The sequence below is a fragment of the Phascolarctos cinereus genome, unplaced genomic scaffold (assembly GCF_003287225.1).
Source record: "Phascolarctos cinereus isolate Bilbo 61053 unplaced genomic scaffold, phaCin_HiC Scaffold_95;HRSCAF=634, whole genome shotgun sequence".
NCBI lineage: Eukaryota > Metazoa > Chordata > Mammalia > Diprotodontia > Phascolarctidae > Phascolarctos > Phascolarctos cinereus.
In genome coordinates, this window is record NW_027556357.1 from 6,091 (window position 1) to 32,127 (window position 26,037).

Below are 26,037 nucleotides of genomic sequence, written 5' to 3' on the forward strand. Positions count from 1 at the left end.
AATAGATAGACAAGTTCACAGTTATACCAGCAGTGCATCATTAGTACCATTTTCTCACAACCTCACTAGCACTTATCTTTTTGCGAACTTGCAAATATGTGAGTGTGAGGTGGTATGTCTACTGTTTTAATTTGCATTTCTGTAGTTATTAGTGATATCGAGCAGGTTTCATGCGTTATTAACAATTGGGATTGTGGGGTCCCTGTGCTAACGCTGGATGCAGTGGCCATTGGTCACTTTGCCCATTACTGAGTTCTGGGTCATAGGTCTGTGCCAAGGGTGTAGTGGCGCTACCTGAGTAGAGGTCCTACTTCTGGGGAGGGGCAGTGGTGCTCACCAGAGAGTAGAGACCATACTTGGGTAAGGACAAGAGTGTAAGTGAGAAGAGTGGTAAGCACAACTGTAGCTGGATCATATTACCTTAGAAGCACTAAAAATTACAGACCTCCTGAGCTAGCTATGAAAACATCAGGGTGAAAAAGTCTGAAGCTCAGGCCAGTGACTCCCCCCAGCCAGGTGAGCAGATCCCACCTCTAACTAAAAGTCCAAAATCAAAAATGGCTGTAAAAATGAGAAAACAGCACAAAAAGAAAACCTGACCAAAAAGGAGCTGTGTTGACAGGGAAGCTCAGGGCACAAACTCCCAAGGAGCCATGCCTGAGGAGAGATTGGTGGCTGAGCTCTGGACCATGCAGCCTCCTGTTCACTGTCACCATGTTCTGCCCTGATGCTTTGGAATCCATCTGCTCCCTTCCATTTCTTCCTTGAGAAATGCAATCAATTCCCCACTACTACTGTCTTTCAAAGGGCTTGTTATAGAACCACTGCTTTGTTATACTTCCCATTCTTGTGACTCCTCAGATCAAAACTCCCTTACCTGCCTTCCCACAGGCATATCTTCCTTCCATGTGTCATCATCCACTATTATTAGAATGATGACATTTGAGGACATGAATAGTATCACTTTTGTATTTCTATTGCAAGTGTTTAGCATTGTGCTTAGTACAAAATGAGTCTCACAAATGTTTTTTATTCATTATATTACTTCACAGATTCTGGGGCAAAGTGAAGAATTTGTTGCTGTTTCACAATTGGTAACTGTGACTCACTCTGAAAGGGGAGGTGGTCAATGCACAGAGAACAGGGCATTGATACACTAAGGAGGAAGAATGTTCTGATCATTTGTTTTGAGATACATTCAATTCTTTCAAAAGAACAAGTGGAAATGTGTTATTAATTAAAAATGTGCTATTAAAAATCATAAATGCAGAGCTCTATAATTCTGTTTGGAAATAATGTGGAGGAGCCTCTTTCCTTCCTTAGACCTCTGAATATGCATGAAGAGGCAATAATAAAAGGGCTCACACTGGGGTTAGCATTTTATTGTTTGCAAAGCAGTTTGAAACAATCCCACTTGATCCTCACATCAACCATGGGAGGTAGGAGCAATTATTATTCATATTACAAATTAGGAAACTGAGGTTCAGAGTATGGAGCTTTGTATGTAGTAAATAGCACGTTAAAACTTGAGCTGCAATCTAGGTCTCAGCATCCTGCCCAGAGCAGTCTTCACAAGATATTGCTTCATGCTGCCACGGTTGTTCCCTTGTTGGTTGCTACAGACACTTGCTCTCAGCCTGTCAATCTGATGATCTCAGGTAGCGATTAGGAACACAGATGATTCAACTAGTTCACCTCTAGAGGCATTACTCATGTCTCAATCTGTACCAGCAAGTTGACTCTTTTTTCTTGATTTTCAGTCCATTATTTTCATTTCTTTCCCAAATTTGTCTTCCACTTTATTCATTTGTTTTTTAGATGCTTTCAAACCTCTTCCAAGAACTGTTTTTGGCCTGAGACCAAATTACATTTTTCTTTGAGGTTTCACATATAGCCATTTTGACACTATTGTCTTCTTCTAAGTTTATGCCTTGATCCTATGTATCACGATAGTAACTTTCTACAGTCAAGCTCTTTCTTTCTTCGGTCTTTTTTGCTCATGTATTGTGCCCTTTTTTGTGACTTGGAGTTTTTATGTGTAAGTTGGGCTCTGGTTCTGTGTCTTACTGCTGGCTTTCACTGGGCTTCATGCTTAGCTGATTGCTTTCTCTGAGAAGGGTAGGCTTCCCTTTTTGCTTGTACTAGAGTGTGGGACATCCCCTTTGGCCTCACTTAGGGTAGGATTTAGCTGCTGGCCTGCTGCATGGGTGGAGCCTTACTGCTGGGGTGCTGTGATAACAAAGTGTTTCTGGTGGCTGGCCCTGAAGAAGTAATTTTGCTGCTGATGTGCCCCATGGATGGGGCCTGCCACTAGGTTGCTATGGAACCAGGGTCTCTATACTGGTTGAACTCAGAGGTGGGTCTTGATGTTGGCCAGCCCCAGGATAGGGTTTTTCTACTTCAGTGGGGTCAAAGCCTCACTAGTAGCTGGGGGTAGTGTTGCAAGGGTGGGGACATGCTATGCTGCACAGACTGCTCACTAGCCTAGGGAGCTGCTGGTTTGCAGGAAGATGGGGGATCCCTGGTGGATTGCCTCAGGCTTGGCGCCTTGATGAAGGTCCCCTACTATGAGGCTGTCTTCTGTTGCTGCTCTTAGACCTTGCTCCATTCCCACACCAGTGAGACAGACCTTTCCTGCCATGCTGCTAAGCTGTGTTCCTGCTCCTACATGAATTCTGAGGTGGTTTTCACCTTGTTTGCAGGAGAATTTGGAAGGGCTCCAGAGAGTTCCTTCCTCACTCCTTCATCTTGGCACTGGAAGACTCTGGAACAATACTTTTATGCCATAAGAAATGAGGAAAGACTTGGTTTCAGAAAAACCTAGATTTGTATGCATTGATGCAAAATGAAGTGAGAAGAACCAGGAGAACAGTGTACACAGTAGCAGCAATATTGTAAAGATAATAAACCCTGAAAGAGTTAAAAACTCTGGGCAATGCAATAATTCACCAGAATTGCAAAGGACTGTTAAAGAAAAAAAGATTATCCACCTCTGGATAGAGAAAATATAGATTCAGAAAATAGATTAAAGTATATTTTTTTCTATTTATTATTCTTGCCTTTTTGGAATACAGCTAAAGTGAAAATATATTTTTATGGGTTCATAGATACAACAGGTATAATATGTTTTGCCTTCTCAATAATGCAGGAGGGATGGAGGGAAGAAGTGAATTTTTAACTGAAAATAAAAATAAGATTCAGAAATACAGGAATTAAACATTGTGGTACAAATAAAACCAAAAGAATACATTCAGATGAAGGAATTGCAGTTCACAAATGAGTGTAAAACTTATGGATGTCAGCAAGACAGGAGTAGTTACTGTCTCTTTTTGTAGGTGAGGTGGAGTTTAGAAACAAACTATGTAAATTGAGGAATTGATGAGTTATGGCATTAAAGGAATTATCAACAGGTCTTTTTAAAACAAATGGAATAATATCAGTAATTGAGGTGCAGGAAAAACAAAAGTGAGTGAAGCACTGGATTTAGTAATGAAGAAGAGAAAATGTTCAAGGCAGGGATAATGTCATATAACAGCCAGGGAAATGAAGACTCACTGACTAATTTTGGATAACATGGACATGAAAGAGAGAGAGAGAGAGAGAGAGAGAGAGAGAGAGAGAGAGAGAGAGAGAGAGAGAGAGAGAGAGAGAGAGAGAGAGAGAAATTGCTGAATAACAGATGTTGACAGAAAGCCAGAGCAGCACTGTGGAGCAAAAAATACTCTGAAACAGCCACTCCAAAAATTAATTAGGTTTTGGGGGGAGGGATGAACCTGAGAGAAAGTGAAGATTGTACTAGAACGTGTGCTGAAGGAATGAGGTTCATCTGCAAGGAAGTAGGTCTTAGTGAATGTTAGAACAGTAAAGGAGTGAGAAGTTAGAAGTTTAAGATGAAAGAAAGTTTATAATTTATGCAGCAGGCATTCCAAAGAATGCAGGGAATGTGGTATCAAATATTGAGTAGATATTGATGTGAGAATTGAGGAAGATGACAATGAGGAAGGAAACATATGATATGGATGAGGGGGTTAGTATTTGAAAGCTGGCACTTCAATATAAGTATTATTATCAAAATAAGAGGATGAAGGTGTCTAAAACATTTTATTAGTAGTCTAGAAAGGACATCAGTGATAGGCATGATGTCTGTTAAAGGAGATAGTTAATTAGAAATATCAGTGTCATTGTTCCATGCTGACTTCATCATAAGTTGTGGTTTCCATGTCTTGGAAATGGTCAGAAAACTCATCTGAGGGCAGGCATAAATAGAAGAAGGTATGGCGTAGAATTCTAAGGTCATAGACAGCAGACAAGAGGTGAAATTTCCCAGGGCCCCACTCTATTGGTATGCTTAATATACTTAAAATTGAATATACCTCTGGGAGGAATTAGTAGGCAATGATCCAGAAAGGTTCCTGCCCGTGGAGCTCACTGTATTCTTGATATTTTCCTGGGTGTTTTTGTCAGGCCTCAGCAGGATCACACTCTGTAAGCCAGCACTAGATGCTAGGATGGAGAAGATTTCCACAGTAACCATGGCCTTGCCCTTGGTACTCTGGTATTTGGGGAGTAAGGAGACCCACACATTGCAGAACACTAACATGCTGAATGTGATGAACTTGGCTTCATTGAAGGTGTCAGGCATGCTCCTGGCCAGGAAGGCCACTGTGAAGCTACAAAGTGAAAGGAATCCCATGCAGACCAGGACAGAGCAGAAGGCAAAGTGAGAGCCCTCATTGCACTTCATGATGATGTGGCCAGGTTCAGAGTGTGGGTCCATGTCAGGAAAGGGGGTAGAGGTTCCCAGCCAGATGGCACAGAGAACCCCTTGAATTCCAGAACAGATAATGACAACAGAGTTAGACACACTGGATTGCAACCATATCCTGCCCCTGCTCCCTGGTTTGGTAACCCTGAACGCCAAAACAACCATGATGGTTTTGGCCAAGGTTGAGGACACGGCTATGGTAAACAGAGCTCCAAATGTTGTTTGTTGGAGGAGACAGGTGACTGAAGTAGGATGGCCAATGAAGAGTAAGGAGCAGAGGAAACAGAAGATGAGGAAAATGAGGAGGGTAGGGCTGAGAGCCTGGTTGTTGGCTTTCACTATGGGGGTGTCTTGAAACTTCACAAATACCCAGAGAACCAGAGCTGTCATCAGAGAAAAGGAAAGAGCTGCACAGATCAGAGTTATCCCCAAAGGTTCTGAAACATCCAGGAAATTCGTAACCTTGGGGAGCCATTGATTTCTTTCCTTATTTGGATATTCATCTTCTGGGCACTTCACACAGTGCTACATATCTGCAAGAGACAAACAAGCTCTTAGGATTTTAAATGCAATAAATTTTCCCCACCCTCATACATAGAAAATAGGTAAAATTGCTCAAAGAAGTTATTTCTTACTTCAGAAGGCATAAAAACTTTCTATGCTGTGAGATGGTCATTGAAAAGTAACCAGTGTGCAATACAGTAATTCTATATATACTCATTATTGTTAAATTTGACTTTATTTTTCTAGTATTCAGATTTCCTAATTGAATGCAAACTTTTCCTATGGATCTATTGTTATAGTACAGTGATGTAGAAACTGGAGCCCTTCCTTGTCTCAATCCTTTCTGACTCCATTATGTTATAGCAATTACTGTACATGGAGATAGTATGATAAGTTTGCTACATAGTAAACCATAAATGAAGAGTTCAGTGTCTGCTGTGGGCCTAATACTTGAGTTACAAACTCAAAGAATTAAGCAATATCTGCCCATAGAGGCCTTACAATCCAATAGGATATAAGTAATGCTACAACATCTTGTCTTTTCCTGAATTTATTCATTTCCATACGTGAGTGTAAGTTGGAGCCAAATGAGTAAATTGGTCAAATCATCCACCGTTAAATAAATTAAATGACAATGAGCAACTCCATGATTCCTTCATCTGGTGACCATCCACCTCAACTGTTCACTGGGTGTCATCCATGCATGGAAATATTCTATATGAGACAGGACACTGGATTGGGGTTGTTGAGGGGATTATCCTCATTTTCAGGAGCCTGTACGATTTGAAGGCCATAGTTGGGCTCAGAATAACTCGTTTTTGGTTGTGGAGAGAGGAGAGACTATTCCAAATAAGCCTCTTCAATGTCATGCATTGGTTGCACAAGAGTAGAGTGTTGAGTCCTAGACTTGGTCACAGGCTAGCTCTCCCTTCTTTGGCTCAGGGAACCTTGTAAACATCCCTGGTATGAGGAAGACCTGAGTTCAAATCTTGCCTCCAACACGTTTTAGCTGTGTGACCCTGGCAAGTCACTTACCCTGGATTGCCTCAAGAAAAAGAAAAGAAAATTGTAATTGCTTTTGGTATTCCAGGGACTGTTTGCCTCCTCTATGCATCAATGTAAGTCAAGAAAAACAGATGCAACAGATGGGAAGAAAAATGCAAGAGTTTGTACCCACAAGAAGGGAGCTGATACTTTGGTCAGTACATCTAGCCCCATGAAATGTACTAGATCTCAATCAACCATTGAAATCATATCAGTAGAATTACTGAGTTTCCTTACCCCAACCTTCTGAAGTACTTAAGAAAAAAATTTCCCCATTTATCTATTAGACATCCCTAGGTGTATTATTTCCCATCCACTGTGGAGGACCCTTCCCTCTCATCCTCTAATCCTGTACCCATCTCATTAGGTTTAGTACTATGAAGTCATTAGTGTGCAGAGGCCAAAATGATTCTAATATGTGACTTTTCACTGATTGTTTACATTGTTTAAAAATCTTAAATGTTTTTACTATTGGAGTGTGACTCTTTCCCAGTCTATAAATATATAATAGGGTGTTGCACTGGTGGAGTTGCATAATCAATGACCCAAGTAACACCGTCCACACTGACTCTGAAAAGAAGGTCAAGGTCTTCTGTGACAGATGGCTTGGAGGGAATACAGAGGCTCTTCTACAGAATTCATGGTAGACTTCCCTTTCTAGATCATTTATCAAATTTTAACTTGCAAATATAGCAGGGGATAGGGATGACAGAACATCCTCCACATATCATGGGTACCTATTACTAGTGGGAGTAATTCTCCCAAGCCAACACTAGTCCAAAGTTCTTGATGAATGTTGTACCCAAGATACACATAAACTCAACCTCACGTTATCACAAATATTGTGCAGAGTACATACTCCTCCTCACTCTAGCGAAGCCTATCCCATTACATGTGAAACCCTAAAAAGACCATAAAATTACATTGTATAACAGATAGGGCAAGGTTACTTTTTTTTTTGTAGGTCTCATTTTGAATAATAAAGTTGGACACAATATTTTAGCCGTGTATCATTAATTCAATCCACTTGTCCTGATCTGAACTCGTTGCTGACTCACCTTGCTCCTGGATATCGTCTTGCTCAGACAATGATGAAGTTGTTTGTGATCCTAGAGCACATGAGTTCACTCAGTTCAGTAAGTGTAGGAGGAAAGCTACCTGCAGACACTGAGTCATCTGATTGGAAATCTCTCCCTCAGGGCACAGGGAGCAGTTGAAACAGCAGATGGGCTGTCCTTCCAGAGGTGTTTGCCTCAATCCAGGACCACAGCTCTCACTGTGTGGCACAGGGAACCTAGTGACAAGGGAGTAAAATGCATGATGGCTTTCATAATTAACCAGACAGAGGATGGTATATAATCAGAAGGTGAATGATATTGATTTTCGGGCAAAGTGAGCTTATTCTGTGAGAGAAATAAGAGAACTGTTCATGCATAAATGGAACTTGAGGCAGAAGGAGCACTGGGTGGAAAACAGAGACCTGGGAGCTAGTCTTATTTCTGCCACTAGCTGTGGGAAACTGACTGAACCTTTTAAACTTTGTGGACTTCAGTCATTTCTAAGCAGAGCAATTTGAACACCCTGCTATCTTGTTGTCCTTATTCATCTAGCATTTTGTAATTCTCAATACCAGCTATGTCTCTTTGATAGTTATGATCCAAGTGACTGAAGGAAATGGAAGTGACTCCTCTGGAATACACTTAATCTGTCTGCATGAAGAATGCAGGACATAGATACCTCAAATATGAGACTGATTCAGCATTCAGTATAATTGAAAAGGAAAATTCCACGTCCTACAGAGAAACAATTTGTTCAGTTCAGAAATCCAGTGAGTTTCAGGAATTAAATGTCAAATTGTTGCTCAGCTCCATAAATGTAAGGTCCTTTAATGATTAAATATTGCTTTATTTTTACTGAAATAAAATGAACATTTGGGTGTCATCATCCACAAAAATGCTGGATATCTGACCAAACTCCTGGCCTTAGGATCAGAGGTCACTGGGCAGTCACCACTTTGTTGTCTTAGTTTATTTATGTGAAATGACATGGCTGAGTAAGATGAGCTTTAATGTCCATTCTAGCTTTGTCTCCAATGGTACTAATGATCCCAAGTTTAAAATTATAGATTGCCTTTTTGACTTTTTTACCCAGATATTTCCTACAAAGGGAAATGAAATCAGTGTGCAAGAGGATTGTCTACCCTTGAAAAAGGAATATGGAGTGAGCTAAGGGGGTAAAATGTGTTCTCATGATTAGATAGTAAGGTTGATATTACAATTGTTATTAACCTTGGTATATGTCCAGGTCCACACTATGGCCTCCTCGTTAATGGTAAAATATTGACCAGGCTGAGCCTTGGGGTTGAACTGTCCGACTTTCACCAGAGCTTGAACATCATTTTGGAAAATTACGTAGTTGAGGATTTTATACTGAGCCTCAGGGTTTCTATTCTCATCACAAACACTGTCACCTGCAGTGTTGTTAAAACTCCATTGTCTTTAGAAATGAGAGGAACTATAAGAGAAGAGAAACTGAGGTCAGTAATCTCCCAGAATGAAGACCTGTGAGTTGTTCAGGAAGTCAGTCCATAGTCACTAAGATTCAATTAAGTGCCTATAATATATTGCACATTATGTGAAGAAATTGAGATACAAAAGGACTTAAAATCAGCCTGTATTCTCAAGGCCTTATATTCCAATTGGAGAGAGAACATACCTAAATAAAAACAGATGTAGTTCCTATAAGCCTTTTCCAAACTCCCATCCTTGCATGTGTGTCAAGTTCTTAAGAAGACTACCTCTTCCCCTCAAGCTTCCAGGCAGGTTACTGAGGAGCTGTTGGTTTCTCTCTCCACTGCCATTAGTTCAAGCCTTCCCAAAGGTAACCACCAGCGATTAATGTCCCATTACACTTATTAACATCAGTTAACTTTTACAAAAGGGAATTTTTCAGTTATAATAGGAATAGCTGTTACACAGCATTACCCCCTGAAATAGGTGTGGGGTTGTGTTTTCCCATTTATCACTTCTATCCTTAGGAAGAGTGCATTGATTCTTAAAGCGTTTGCCTCCTCCTCACACTGGCATTGTTCTGTCCTACTGCAGTCAAGTGACCACTATCATTACCTCTGGAAAGGTCTAGTCAATGTACTGCCCTATTGCTCCACACACTGCTGTTGTGAGTTCTCAGAGCAAAAGGGCTCAGACTTTGTTGATTTTTTAAATTAAGCCACCATGTCTTACTTACCTCCTCAGTCCTCCCTGCACCCATTGGAGTTCCATTATGCTACCCCATATTACTAAATTAGTTCCTTTCTGTCAGTACAAACTCCTGCTTGAAACCCATCAAACTGCAGATCTCACTTAATTATTATGATAGCCAGCTGGATCCTAAGGATGCTCGACAACAAGAGGTCCCTGCCCAAGCACCACCTGATGGCTATCTTTTGGGCCTTCCCAGCTCAAAGTGAATGTAAATAGTAACAGTTTTTCTTTTGGCCAACAACACCGAGGGGCTTCCCCTCCCAGTTTGATTTTTTTTTTATTAAAGGGGCCATCCCTTGACTGAATAGGCATTACCTCACTCAAAATGAGATTAGCTTAACAGGGCCAAGGTCTCCTGTTGCATCCTGGGCCAACTCCAGGCTTCCTGATGAATATGTGGCCACTGGGCTCAGATGGTTCTGAAGAAAAAAGTGAGGCTGGTGACCTTGCACAACCCTCCTCCCTCAAATCAAAGTCAATTGCAAGTCATCATCACCTCTGATGTCATGATCTTCAAGATCAAAGGAAAAGCACAGCAATAACAGGGATATTGGTAAGAATATATGTTCTTAGTAGCAATCATCAGAACTACTTGGTACTGCTAAAGAAATACAGTGGTGGATCAGGGGAATAGTTTAGGTACACAAGACACAGTAGTCAATGACTACAGTAATCTACTGTTTGATAAACCCAGAGACCCCAGCTTCTGAGATAAGAACTCAGTATTTGACAAAAACTACTGGGAAAACTGGAAAAGAGTATGGCAGACAGTAGGCATAAACCAGTAGCTTATACCAAGCATGAAAATAAAGTCAAAATGGGGACATGATTTCAGTGTAAAGACTGATACTATAATCAAACTGGGAGAGCAAGGAACAGTTTACTTGTCAGATTTATGGAAGACAGAAGAATTGATGAACAAAGAAGAGATTGAGAACATTATAAAATACAAAATGGATAATTTTGATTACATTAAATTGAAAAGTTTTTGCACAAACAAAACCAATGCAACAAGATTAGAAGGGCAACAGAAAATTGGGAAAGAAATTTTACAACCAGTGTCTCTGATAAGGGCCTCATTTCTAAAATATATGGAGAACTGAGTGAAATGTGTAAGAATACAAGTCGTTCTCCAATTGATAAATGGTCAAAGGATATGAACAGACAGTTGAACATAAGGTGTTATCTTAAAGCTGTTTGAAGGGGAATGTTAGGGGAGTTCATCTGGGTTGCTGCCTGTATTCCACCATCTTGGCTTCACTACCAGCTAATTTGGGCTTTTTAATACAAAAGAAAACCAAGTTACCAGTCTTAAAAATTTTAAAGGGCAATTTCACCATCGGTCAAGAAAGACACTTAAAACAATTATTCAAAAATTTTAGACAACTATGTGCCAAAATCTAAAACTCTAAATGAACTAGATGAACATTTAAAAAAAATATAAATTTTCCAAAACAACAGAAAGAAATATAAACTTAAACAACTCAATCTGAGAAAAAGCATTTGTACAAGCCATGAATAATGCCCCTGAGAGAAAAACCATAGGACCAGATGGATTTACAAGTGCATTTATATCAAAAATTTAAGGAATATTTAATTCTGCCAGTATATAACTTGTTTGAAAAAATAGGTTTCAAAAAAATAGTCACATAAAATTGTTCTTATGAGCCAAATATGGTTTTGATACCTAAGCCAAAGAGAACAAAAACCAAGAAAGAAAATTGTAGTCCTGTTTTCTAATGAATATTAATGAAAATTTTTAAATACAGTACTAGTAAGATTGTTGTTTTCTGCTGAAAGTGGACCAACATGACATCACTATGTCTGGCTGTGGCTAATTAGAGCAACATAAGTTTGAAAGGTTCTATCACAGATCAGGCGCATAGTTCATATGAACATTTGAAGTGGAGGTGTCTTTAAATTTGCACATACCATCTTTCCTTTGTACCACCGCAATTGCCAATCATACTTTCTTCAGAGAGCACAATGCATTCTTTGATGTTGGCATCCCATGCTGGGCAGCCTTAAGCAGATGTCTCCCCTGTCTCACAATCAATACCAATGTTCTTCAGAGAGACCTTGAGAGTGTCCTTGTATGGCTCCATGTGAGTCTTCTTCCCTCTCCCAAACCCTTCCTTCTTTTCAACTTCCCTATTACGGTTGAGAGTACCACTTTATTCCCAATCACCCGGGCCCTGAAGTATTATCCTTAACTCCTCACTCATTCTCACCCTCTCATATCCAATCTATTACCAAATATTGATGATATAACTTCGTATCACATATTTGCCATCATCTCTCTGCATCCATTGCCACAACTCTGTTTCATGCCCTCAACACTGCCTACCTGGACTCTTCCAATAGTGTGATGGGTGGTCTGCCTTCCATAAGTCTCTCCCCACTATAGATCTTTCTGACTCTAGTTCTCTCTCCACTCAGCTGTCAAAGGAATTTTCCTAGATTTCAAATCTGATCTTATAAATAGCTATTACATTAATTCACATGATTATAAACTGCAGCATCAAGTATGAAATCCTCTGTTTTACTCCAGAGTCCTCCACAACCTGCCCCCTACTTTTCAAAAAGATATCCCAGCATCCATTGACACTGGCATCTTCATTGTTTGTCAAAAAAAAAAAAGACACTTCATCTCTTAGCTTTAGGCCTTCCCCTTATCTTTTATGCCTGGAGTATTCTTGCTCCACATCTCTGCTTCCTGGATTTTCTGGATTCTTTGAAGTCTAATCTAAAACTACACCTTCTGTAGGAGGCACTTCACAATCACCCTGAATTTAATGTATTCCCTCTGCTGATTATTTCAAATTTATGCCTTATGTATCTTACTTATACACAGTTCTTTGCAAGTAATATCTACCAGTGGATTAAATACTAGAAATCAGAGACTATTTTACCTTTCTTCTTCTCCCAGGCCCTTAACACAGTACCTGACTCATAGCAGGCACTTAATAAGTAATTGTTGGCTGAATGATTCCTGACTCAAATACTCTTTGAGGATCCCAGCCTATGCAAACTCTGGTCAGACTTCCATTCCCAGCAATGCAAAACACACAGTTTTAAAGGAATATTACCTGCCATGGATAAGGAACCCAGCTTTTTCTTCTACCATGGATCCTTTTTCTAATTTCATCAGGAACATTTCATGGAGGGTCCAAGCCACAACATAAACACCATTGTAGATGGTGTAACTCAAGTCAGACATGGTCATGTCAGAGTAAAGCAATGACAAGGTCTTCAAGGAGGCATTTAGTGAACATTCTTCTTGTTTCAGGTTTTCAGGGTCATCTGTACTTCTGAATGTTGAGGCCAGAATTCTTTCAATAAAATGTCCTCTGAGTACTTAGCAGGGCTCACTGTCCTGAGAAAAGCCTTAAAACAAGGAACTTCACTTGTGAGGTGTGAAAATTTAAGTGCCCCATGGAAATTATAACCACCGAAATAACTGGGTCTCATGGTAATGTCCCAGTGAGAAGTGGTGACCCACACCTTGTAATTTGCAAGAACAGGAAATTGTGAATATCTCAAGATCATTAATGAAGCTGTGTCACAATGAATGAAAATCACTCTGGTCGGTGATGCCATGATTCTGGGCATGAATGCCATGTGTGATTCTGTGTGTCTTCTCTCTCTGACAGGGATCTTCTCTGTGAAGGACACACAGACAACATTATTTGCCATTCCATTCTGAGTTCCTGAAGGAATTCCTCACCTCTCAGATCATCAACTATCACCCATTTGGATCTATTCAACATGTTTGCATGATTTTCTCCAGCTTCTTTCAGCAGTGTGTGAAAAGAGTGAAGCCAGGGAATGGTGAGAGTAATATAAGACTGGTGCATATCAGGGCAACATTTTTGATAGGGAGCAAGGGATTCAAGAGAACAGTAGAGAGTTGGAATGGTTCATGTTGGGTTCAATATGGAAAAGGGTGGTAGTGTACATCATGGCGGGGCACTGACATGGCATGAACTTAGGCTACAGGGATTTTAGATGAGGATAAAGATGAAGGAATTTTGCAGAGAGTTGTAGAATCACAATAGCTTGTCACACAATAATTGGATTTCTAAGTTTATGAACATAGAAATGGAACATTTTTGAGGGATTCCATGGTGAATTCTGTGACCCTCTCTGTGTGTAGCTGAGGTGAGATGAAGGAATATATCACTGGAAATGAGAACGTAGAATGAGGGAATATTAGTATATTTTCCAATGTCATCTACAATGGGAGTTGAGTAGAAAAGAGAGACTGAATTAGGCACTGAACTCATTGAGGAAGGAGTATGTCCTGGAAGTCAGTAGATAGTATAGATTAGAATCTTGATTGAAGGGAAATGTTGATTGAGTGAACTTTCAAAGGAACTTTCAACTCTCCAGAGGAAAGAGTTTGCTGAGTAATGGAAGGAGAGGGAGATTCTGGAAGTGGCAATAGAGAAAAAAGAAAATTCCAACAGTCCACTTCAACTAAATAAAGCAAGGAAAGAGAAAAAAGTCCATATGTTTGTAAGCACTTAGAGCAGCTTTTTTAGTCATATTGAAGTTATTGAATGTAGGAAAATTACAATAATTAGCAAATTGCTGTAAGTATGCTGTTGTGTATAAATGCATTGGGATATCATTGTTTAGTAACAAAAAAAATGAGAGCTGATTCAGAGACACCTGGAAAGATTTGTATGAACTAATTTCAAATGAAGTGAACACAGCCAGGAGAAAAATTTATGCAAAAGTAACATTGTAAATAAATTTAACTTTGAAAGCTTTAAGACCTCTGATAGTTGCCAATGGCCAACTATATTTGCAGAAGATGATGATAAAGTTTTGGAAAATAATCAATGCAAACTGTGTCATGGCTGCATCTGCCTCAATAACTCCATTGGGTTATTTGTGAACTTCTGAAAGTTCCTTACATTTCTCTTCATTAAATAGGCTTTAAAACATTCAAATTTAACACTAACACGGTTTCAGTCTTTTTTAAATACCCATTCTGCATTCAATGTAGAAATAAAAAAGTTTCTTTCATCTCTCTCCCTATCCATGACTAAGTAGATTTCTCCAAGTCAGGGAAGCATTTGAGAGTATTAATAGAAAACTTTAATTTTGCTGTGAGAGTTAAGGGTGAATCACAATCTTTCACAGCAGCCTAGAGGCAATGTTACAGTGATTGGTCTTTGAAGTGAAAGCCAAAGTAGAATTTGAGAAGCATAATCAGACATTCATATTGTCATGAATTTAGTAGTGTGAGGGAGAGTGGAAATTTGTATTAGTAAGCTCTTCTTTTTTTAGTGAGAAGGTTGTCTCATTAAGGTTCCCTTCCTTTCCCCTCTCCAAGAATTGAAAGACACTGTAATCATTGTTACCTAGAACCTGCACTTTCCATATCAATGCTCACTATTCCTTCTATTGAAAAAAGAATCCTTTGGGAAAAGAAAACTGATAATAATATTCATAGACAATATATCACATAAGGATGAAACACCGATGATATGATGTAGTGCTTAAAGCAATGAACACATATGAAACACATGTGGGTTATAGTCCCAGCCCACCCATCAATTTTACTTGAGACTTTGGGGAAGATGTTTCATCCCCCTGATGCTCACTTTCTCTGGTTAGTGGGAAATCAGACTGGCAAAATCTCTAGGATTACTTCAGTAATAGAAGTCAGATGACATTGACTATGTCTTTGATAATAGAGGGGGTGCAGTGCTCAAGGGCAGGCCCACTCTCTCCCATGAGTAAGTTTTCAAAATTATACTGGTGATGTCATGTGGTAGGAATTTCTAGGCAAGATGCAACTTCTCCCAATCCAAGTTTTTACCTTCTTTGAAATGTATTGTCTCTGAGAGTAGCTTTAGAGTACTGAGAGATTAAGGGGCTCAGCCAAGGTCACATAGCCACTATGTAGAGGAGGTAGATTTTTTACCTTGGGCCTCCTGATCCCACTGCCTCCTAGGATCTGATAAAGCCTCGGAAAGAGACAGGGTCACTATCACCCACCTGTGGATACTTGTAGAGCTCCAGCAGGGTCTCCATCTGGACAGACAGAGCTGATGTGGCTCCTCCAGTAAGAGCCACAGACTTGTGCTGCCCCCAGCAACTGTAGTTAGGGATGAGCTAGCCCTGCCCTGACAGCCACCGCAGGGAGCTCTCCAAGGTCCTTTCATCACTGTGGTAGGTGTTGTAGAGGTGGAATCCCAGGGTAAGCTTGGGCAACAGGTTAGGTTCCTGTTGATCTCCTCTACAGCAAACATTAGGGTCAGGGCTTGTTGGTAATTTTTATACAGCCACCTCAGATGGAGATAATCAGAAACCATTTACAAAGTCTGTAAAAAGAATTTGCTTATGGAAGGAGGATGTTTAAGCCATGTGAGGGTTAAACCTAAGGACTGTAGCCATTTTGGTATACTAATAATGGCCTCCTTTGTTCATATGCTGTTTCCTTCTTGTGATTGGAATATTTAAGACTATTCCATTTGAGTTCCTAGTTTGGCTCTGCCTGCTAGAGGCACTCACTCATTCATTCATGCAATCACTCACTCACTAATTCATTCATGCCTTTAAGAAAGATATAATGAACACTTACCATTTCAGAATTATAGAGTCTGAGATTTTGAAAACAACCAGAAGTCATCTAATGTAACATGTCTTACAAGGGATCTGTACTCTAACATTTCTTATAATGAATATAATAGCTTCCTGTAAGAGATAAATCAAGTGATCCTGGAAGTTCAAAAAACTAAGAATAATCCTTATAAGTTATCCTTCAAGAGTAAGACCAGAAGTGACTGCAAAAAGCCATACTCTCTTTTGGAGGCTGTGTTTGAATATCAACTGCTCCCAATTCCCACTGCCCTCACTGAGCTATAGACAGCACTAGTCCTGAACTGTGGCCCACACCCAGGTATGAGCTCCCATAGTCTCTGCTCCCAAAGACCAATTTTGCTCATCCAGACAAAAACCCTATATAACTCTATCGCTTCTTATGTTCCTTAGAGAACTAACTCTATCAAAGACCCCAGAAGCCTGAAGTGTACCTCCTTTTCTCACTCTGTTCTTTGTGAGCATCCTCTTGATGCTCTTATAGTTGCACTATTTCTGCTTCCTTTTGGTTCGGTCCCATGCTGCTGTGCCTTCCAGACATGCCAATTGTTGTAGAGTTCTCTTCTGAGAAGTATGGGTGACTGACAATTCAGTATCTAACATTCCTTCCTAAATTTCTGACTCAGGGAACATAAAGAACAAGAGATGAATTGGGAACATGTGCTCCAGTGCCACAGGCCCCTTCCTTTTCCTTGACACCATGGCTATACCTAGGCATCTTATTCAGAACAGCATAACATTTCTCCAGCAATAAAAATGAGGGATAAGGAGTATTGCTATCTTGCCTGGGTGGTATCATGGATGTTCCTGACTCGCTGTTAGGACAATTCCTGACAGGGGTATGCTCCCATAACTTATCCAAGCATCTCCTGTCCCCAGAATGCTTAGTCAAGGGAAGCATGATAGGCCCACGGACCTGTAATAAAAGGCACTGGGGAATATATGGCCTGTGACTGGTACAGAGAGTTAGGAATGCTGAGCAGGGGGAGGCACCTTCCATAGAGGAAGACATCATGAAGCAAATCATAGCCCAGGAAGAACAGGGATTTTCATGGGTGAAAATGAGGATCTGCAGGAGAGAGACACCAGTGTACAAGGGCACAGAAACATGTTTGAGGGATAGGAAGCTTTCCAAATTTTACCACAGACTCTGTTAGCAGGTGCTGCCTCAGAATATTAAGGTGAAGATCTAGAGGATTCACTCTGCCCTATCATCTTCTCTACTCACCATTTCCCTTTTGTGGTAGGGACTGAGAAAAGAAGGAAAAAGAGAGAGAAAATGACTATCAAGAATTTAATCAACTAATCCAAAGTCATAGTCAAATAGATCTCATATTCATGTCAATATGCTCCAAAATATTTAAAATCCAGAAATATTTTCTCTAGCAGTTCTCATCTTTAAGGTAATTCAGAGTTGTATTCCAGAAGGTGGCAGGCAAGAACAAGGAATCTTCAAGCCTTCTCATTTGCTCTATCATGAACAGCCAAATGTACTTCCCTTCTATTCACTGCCTGTGTTCTGAGAATGTTAAACCCTTTGTCTATTCTTTCTTCATTCACACTTGCTAAGAATAGAAGGGAAAAAGCCCAATTCTCTTGTCCACATGAAGAAACACTGCTTTCAAGGAAAAGTCTGGCAAAGGCTACTTAGAAACAAAGACAGAAATTTGGTTCACAATGGGCTTTTTGCCCAATGGTACTCCTATGGTGAGAAGTTGTTAACCTGGTTCTTGCCAAGTATCATCCACTCACCCAAGGTGGTAAACAATGACGACAGAAAAAATTGGAAATATTTTAAAATATTCAAGAAACGTGAGCAAACGTTAAAATATTTCCTTATTTTAGACCAATGGAGATTGAAAAATATGGAGGAGGGAAAGGAAAGGCACAAAAGCAATGTAAAATGTAGAAAGAACTCAAAAGCAGTAGAGATGCATAGACACAGAGACATGCAGAGGAGTCAGAACTGTCATCTTCCATGTCCCATTCTTCATCTCCCAAAAGCATCGCTGCAAATGCCTTGTCAGACCTATGGCTTTCAGGGGCCTCCCAGTGGCATTAGGCAGGAATATCACTAGAAGGAATGTGTGTGTGTGTGGGGGGGTCTAAATCCACTTTGTTTTGTAAAGATACTTAATGGTTATGTTTGAGGTTTCCTTGCTACATACTGGCCTGTTGTGCTTACTAGAGTAGTTCACAACAGGAGCAGAGCCAAGACAAAGATCCAGACATTTCCACTGCCTCGTGACCAGTGAGAGATGAGACAGACACATCGACAGAGATATAAATACAGACATAGACACAGACAGGAAGAGATGGGGAAAAAATCAGATGAGATTAGAGACTGAGAGAATCCTTTCACTCCTTAGCTCTAAAAGAAAACCAGGTGGATGTTAACTGACCATGGGCACAGAGGAGAGGGTACAAGAGACCCTGAAATCAGCAGGCAAGGGCCCAGCTTCCTGCCTGCCCCTTGCATAAAGACCTCTGTAAGCATTAGCCCTCTCAGAGGCACAGGCAGGCAGGCACCTATAATTCTGGCAATCCTTGTCAGGTTTACTTCCAAAGAGTTCTGCTTCTGTGACACAGCTCACTCCAACTGAATACATGGAGAGAAAAGTCCCAATCACAAGATCCCCATTTCTGACAAGGCTGGGGCTCATTTGAGGGAAGCAGGGTGGCTTCTCTGGGACTGGAAGTTCAGCAGCAGTGACAGGAGCAGGACAGAAAACAACAGAGATAGTTTTCTCCGTATAAGAGGCTGCAATTCTCTGAACATTAGAAAAAGCCCCAAGCCTGACAGAAGCCCAGAAGCCATAAGAATAAGAGTGAAGGCAAATGTTTTAGGCTTTGCCTGCTGAGGAAAAATCCTGGAGCTGCAATGTTTTGTTCTGGGCAGATGGCCAGGTCTAGTCCTCCCTCCACACCTGAGGAAATGCAAAGGGACTTTAGCTGTGCCCACATCCAGGACAAGGACAGTGATGTAAGACCAAGGGGGTGATCACAGGCTTCCTTGTCCCCTAAAATGTCTTCTGTCTGTCAGCGACCTTGTGGTTACTGACTGAAATGGTCTCCACAGAGCCATGCAGGTCCACGAGGAGTTCTGGAGACCACTGCCTCAGGCATCCGCAGCTGTGTCCCAGCATCCAAGGAAAACACATGGAAAAACATGTTTGGAAATCTCTGTCCTGTTACCACAGAGACACTGGACAGCTCCTCAAGGAAGGGTTGTGTGTCCCTGTGTCCCCAAAGGGCTGCAGACTCCTGGGCTGGGATGTTGCTTCAGGTAGAATCTGATGTGAACAGAAAAGATAAAACCTTTCAGAGAGGGCAGCGGGGCTGAGAGTCTGCAGGACTCATGGCCTGGATCCATCTTGTGCCTTTGATGAACTCACAAGCACAGGGCCTCCCCTTTCTCAGCATCCTAGAATCACAGAGCCGGAGAGAACAAAAATGGGGCATCAGAGACTTCCTAGTCCAAGAGGTGGCTGAAAAGAATCACCTTCTACATTCCCAGCTCTCTGACCCCGTACCCTCGTACCTTGCCATACTGATGTGCACCGGGAATGCATGTTTTTCTCCAAATCCTAGGATTGTTGGATTTGGAATGAAAGGGAACCTTAAAGATTAAATTAGTCCAACATGTGCTTTTTAGAGATAAGTCTAAAGCAAGAGTATTTGACTAAGGTCACATTGTTAAGAAATAGCTCGATCTACTAATATTGCTACCGAGGACTGATATCATGCCTTAAGGTTTTAAAGCACTTTATGTATGTTCTACGAAATTTTATTCTCACAACATCCCTGTGAGATGGGTACTATTATTATCACCATTTAACTGATAAGGAAACAGGCTATAAAGAGTTTCAGTGTTTGGCCTTGGTCTCATAGTCAGTGAGGAAGGATTTGAACACAGGTCTTCCTGAGTCTTTGGAGTCTGAAATTGAAATTTGACAGTCTGTTACATTATTGTTGCCTGTAGAGAAAGGTATATTCACTTCTCAGAATGGTTCTGCTTTGTACCTATAACCCATTTCTGTCCTCTGTAGAAGAGGGGAACTCCAGGATTAAAACTTATAGCAAAATCAGTGAAAGCATTGTTGACTTACAGACAAGGCAAATCTATATGAAGAAAGAGGGCGTTGGACACAGATGTAATGAGTAAAGGGATATTGAAACCTTGGTGGGCCAAGGCCAGGGAAATGGAAACTGAACAGGTAGGTAAAAGGGGGCTAGCAGAAGAAGGCATGCCCTCCCTGGTTTTTGGAGCCCTAGAACACTCAGGTCACTTCATCATAATTAGAGCTCTGCAAATTTCAATGAAACACACTCACACATATGCACATATACAACTTTAATAGCGAGGTGGTACAGTGGATAGAGCAGTGGACCTGGACTCAGGAAGACCTCAGTTTAAATCCTACCTCACAGATAACAGCTGTCTGACCATAGGCAAATCACCACACTTCTGTTTATCTCATGTTTTTCAACGGAAAAGTGGCTATAGAAATAGTACATATCTGTCTGGGTTTTTTGAAAATAATGGTATAATATTTGTAAAGGTCTTAGCACAGTGCCTGGCATACAGTAAGTGTTTAATACATGCTTGTTAACACTTCCCCTTTAACATAAATGTTTTAGTCAACAAGTGTTTAAGAAGTATCTGCTATTTGCCAATGCACTGTGTTTGAGATACAAAAAGAAAAATGAAACATTCCCTCCTCTTAGGCAGCCTTCATTCAACAGGGAAAACAATGTATCTAGTCATCTACAAAGTGCCTTTCAAGCATAGAAGGGGTAAATGTGGACAGAATATCTTAAACAAATGGCCGCTTAAGCCCCAGTGAAAGTTTTCCAATACTCAAACTGAGTCCCAAAGCAGTCCATTATACTGTTTATATGGCTCCAACTGTTAGGAGCTTTATCCTTCTGTCATGCAGGAATCTATCTCTGCACCTTGAAGTCATTGCTCCAAGTTCTACCATCTAGGACTCTTGTCCCTCCAAAGTTTTCTGCTCTTTTTTTTGCTACATAACCTCAATCTCTGCAAATGACCTGCTTCTAGTCAGGGACTGCAGTTTTATCTTCCTGGATTCTTCCTTTGGGACACATTATATCCCAGCAAACCTTTAAGCACCATCAATCAACCAGTCATCAAGAATGTATTTGGAATTCCGAAGTGTGTTTGGGCAGCACTATGTCCTGGCAATATGAATGTGAAAGTGAAACGAGTTCTCCTCTACAAGCATCTCTAAGAAACAATGTGTGTATATGTGAAGGGTGTATGTACTGGGGTGGGAATGATCATTAGACTCTGCATGAAATGTAAGAGAATGTGTCAACTCTAAGTTTCACTTTTAAACTTATGCTTTTCATTGGATTAATGAATTTAGTGCACGTTAAAGATAACACAACAGCAGGGGCTCATTAACAGCATAGTCTGAATAGTACAGGAACATATGGTACTTGTTTAAATTCAATTTGATTTTATTCCAGTTTGAAATTCTCTTCTTTACAAATCCCCTCCTCTTCCCTCATTGAGAAAGAGACAAACAAAACTCACTACACATGGACAATGAAGCAACACAAATTAGCACATTGGCCATGTGAGACTCTTACACACACACACACACACACACACACACACACACACACACACATACTGTGGTGTACATATGTATAGACACACACACATAGAATTCTGTACGTATGTATAGACACATACACACAAACAAATATATATATACATACATATATATATATATATATATATATACACTTACGTGCCTCTATCTACACATACATGCACGTCTTGATTCACTCATATGTGTATTTGCCTATACCGAGAAAAGCCCAAATCTTTACTCTCAGTCCACCACCTCTCTATCTGAAGCTTCATGATGTTTCACCATGAGTCGTCTAGAATTGCAGTTTGTCATTGTGTTGATCAGAGTTCAGTTCTGTTCGCTTCACTTTCTATCAGTTCATGTGGGTTTTCCAGGTTCCTCTTACACCAACTCCTTCATTATTCCTTGTAGCACAGTAATATTCTACCACATTGATGTGCCACAATTTGTTCAGCCATCTCCCAATTGACCATCATCCCTCATTTTCTATTTATATTTCATCATAAAAAGAATGGTAGAAATATTTCTGTACCTATGATTCTTTTTTATTTTTCTTTGATCTCTTTGTTATTATGACATACCAATGTATTACTGAGTCTAAGGTTTTCAATAGCTTTTAGGAGTAGTTTGAAATTCTTTCCAAAATAGATAGACAAGTTCACAGTTATATACCAGCAGTGCATCATTAGTACCATTTTCTCACAACCTCACTAGCACTATATCTTTTTGCCAACTTGAAAATATGGTGGGTGAGGTGGTATCTCCTACTTGTTTGAATTTGCATTTCTGTAGTTATTAGTGATATGTAGCATGTTTCATGTCGTATTAACAATTGGGATTGTGGGGCATCCCTGTGCTAACGCTGGATGCAGTGGCCATTGGTCACTTTGCCCATTACTGAGTTCTGGGTCATAGGTCTGTGCCAAGGGAGTAGTGGCCCTGCCTGGTACAGGTCTTAGATCTGGGGAGGAGAGCAGTGGTGCTCACCAGAGAGTAGAGACCATACTTGGGTAAGGACAAGAGTGTAAGTGAGAAGAGTGGTAACCACAACTGTAGCTGGATCATATTACCTTAGAAGCACTAAAAAATTACAGACCTCCTGAGCTCGCTATGAAAACATCAGGGTGAAAAAGTCTGAAGCTCAGGCCAGTGACTCCTCCCCCCCAGCCAGGTGAGCAGATCCCACCTCTAACTAAAAATCCAAAATCAAAAATTGGCTGTAAAAATGAGAAAACAGCCACAAAAAGAAAACCTGACCACAAAAAGGAGCTGTGTTGACAGGGAAGCTCAGGGCACAAACTCCCAAGGAGCCATGCCTGAGGAGAGATTGGTGGCTGAGCTCTGGGACCATGCAGCCTCCTGTTCACTGTCACCATGTTCTGCCCTGATGCTTTGGGATCCATCTGCTCCCTTCCATTTCTTCCTTGAGAAATGCAATCAATTCCCCACTACTACTGTCTTTCAAAGGGCTTGTTATAGAAACACTACTTTGTTATACTTCCCATTCTTGTGACTCCTCAGATCAAAACTCCCTTACCTGCCTTCCCACAGGCATATCTTCCTTCCATGTGTCATCATCCGCTATTATTAGAATGATGACAATTTGAGGACATGAATAGTATCACTTTTGTATTTCCATTGCAGGTGTTTAGCATTGTTCTTAGTACAAAATGAGTCTCACAAATGTTTTTTATTCATTATATTACTTCACAGATTCTGGGGCAAAGTGAAGAATTTGTTGCTGTTTCACAATTGGTAACTTTGACTCACTCTGAAAGGGGAGGTGGTCAATGCACAGAGAACATTAAGGAAGAAGAATGTTCTGATCATTTGTACTGAGATACATTCAATTTTTCTCTAAAAGAACAAGTGGAAATGTGTTATTAATTAAAAATGTGCTATTAAAAATCATAAATGCAGAGCTCTATAATTCTGTTTGGAAATAATGTGGAGGAGCCTCTTTCCTGCCTTAGACCTCTGAATATGCATGAAGAGGCAATAATAAAAGCTCACACTGGGGTAGCATTTTATTGTTTGCAAAGCAGTTGAAAACAATCCCACTTGATCCTCACATCAACCATGGGAGGTAGGAGCAATTATTATTCATATTACAAATTAGGAAACTGAGGTTCAGAGTATAGAGCTTTGTATGTAGTAAATAGCACGTTAAAACTTGAGCTGCAATCTAGGTCTCAGCATCCTGCCCAGAGCAGTCTTCACAAGATATTGCTCATGCTGCCACGGTTGTTCCCTTGTTGGTTGCTACAGACACTTGCTCTCAGCCTGTCAATCTGATGATCTCAGGTAGCGATTAGGAACACAGATGATTCAACTAGTTCACCTCTAGAGGCATTACTCATGTCTCAATCTGTACCAGCAAGTTGACTCTTTTTTCTTGATTTTCAGTCCATTATTTTCATTTCTTTCCCAAATTTGTCTTCCACTTTATTCATTTGTTTTTTAGATGCTTTCAAACCTCTTCCAAGAACTGTTTTTGGCCTGAGACCAAATTACATTTTTCTTTGAGGTTTCACATATAGCCATTTTGACACTATTGTCTTCTTCTAAGTTTATGCCTTGATCCTATGTATCACCATAGTAACTTTCTATATTCAAGTTTTTCTTTCTTTGGTCTTTTTTGTTCATGTATTGTGCCCTTTTTTGTGACTTGGAGTTTTTATGTGTAAGTTGGGCTCTGGTTCTGTGTCTTACTGCTGGCTTTCACTGGGCTTCATGCTTAGCTGATTGCTTTCTCTGAGAAGGGTAGGCTTCCCTTTTTGCTTGTACTAGAGTGTGGGACATCCCCTTTGGCCTCATGTAGGGGTAGGATTTAGCTGCGGTCGTGCTGCAAAGGTGGAGCCTTACTGTTGGGGTGCTGTGATAACAAAGTGTTTCTGGTGGCTGGCCCTGGAGAAGTAATTTTGCTGCTGATGTGCCCCATGGATGGGGCCTGCCACTAGGTTGCTGTGGAACCAGGGTCTCTATACTGGTTGAACTCAGAGGTGGGTCTTGTTGTTGGCCAGCCTCAGGATAGGGTTTCTCTACTTCAGTGGGGTCAAAGCCTCACTAGTAGCTGGGGGTAGTGTTGCAAGGGTGGGGACATGCTATGCTGCACAGACTGCTCACTAGCGTAGGGAGCTGCTACTTTGTAGGAAGATGGGGGATCCCTGGTGGATTGCCTCAGGCTTGGCGCCTTGATGAAGGTCCCCTACTATGAGGTTGTCTTCTGTTGCTGCTCTTGGACCTTGCTCCATTCCCACACCAGTGAGACAGACCTTTCCTGCCATGCTGCTAAGCTGCGTTCCTGCTCCTACATCAATTCTGAGGTGGTTTTCTCCTTGTTTGCAGGAGAATTTGGAAGGGCTCCAGAGGGTTCCTTCCTCACTCCTCCATCTTGGCACTGGAAGACTCTGGAACAATACTTTTATGCCATAAGAAATGAGGAAAGGCATGGTTTCAGAAAAACCTAGATTTGTATGAACTGATGCAAAATGAAGTGAGAAGAACCAGGAGAGCAGTGTACACAGTAGTAGCAATATTGTAAAGATAATAAACCCTGAAAGAGTTAAAAACTCTGGGCAATGCAATAATTCACCACAATTGCAAAGGACTGTTAAAGAAAAAAAGTTTATCCACCTCTGGATAGAGAAAATATAGATTCAGAAAATAGATTAAAGCATTTTTTTCCTATTTATTATTCTTGCTTTTTTGGAATGCAGCTAAAGTGAAAATATCTTTTTGGGTTCATAGTACAACACGTATAATATGTTTTGCCTTCTCAATACATGCAGGAGGGATGGAGGGAAGAAGTGAATTTTTAACTGAAAATAAAAATAAGATTTAAAAATAAAGGAATTAAACTTTGTGGTACAAATAAAACCAAAAGAATACATTCAGATGAAGGAATTGCAGTTCACAAATGAGTGTAAAACTTATGGATGTCAGCAAGACAGGAGTAGTTACTGTCTCTTTTTATAGGTGAGGTGGAGTTTAGAAACAGACTATGAAAACTGAGGAATTGATGAGTTATGGCATTAAAGGAATTATCAACAGGTCTTTTGAAACCAAATGGAGTAGTATAAGGAATTGAGATGCAAGAAAAACAAAAGTGAGTGAAGCACTGGATTCAGTAATGAAGAAGGGAAAATGTTCAAGGCAGGGATAATGTCATATAACAGCCATGGAAATGGAGATTCAATGATTGATTTTGCATAATATG

At 40.5% G+C, this 26,037-nt stretch overlaps 1 protein-coding gene and 1 pseudogene across 1 annotated transcript in view; both read right to left on the reverse strand.

Moving 5' to 3' along the window:
• Positions 1-4,185: 4,185 nt before the first annotated feature.
• The window catches only part of LOC110204082 (vomeronasal type-2 receptor 26-like), a 44,321-nt gene continuing 22,469 nt past the window's right edge, over positions 4,186-26,037 (reverse strand). The window contains 1 exon segment of the mRNA XM_020980426.2: positions 4,186-5,172. Coding sequence (XP_020836085.1) covers positions 4,358-5,172 — 815 coding nt within the window. The 3' untranslated portion in view covers positions 4,186-4,357.
• On the reverse strand, positions 12,662-13,346 carry LOC144455102 (vomeronasal type-2 receptor 26-like; annotated as a pseudogene).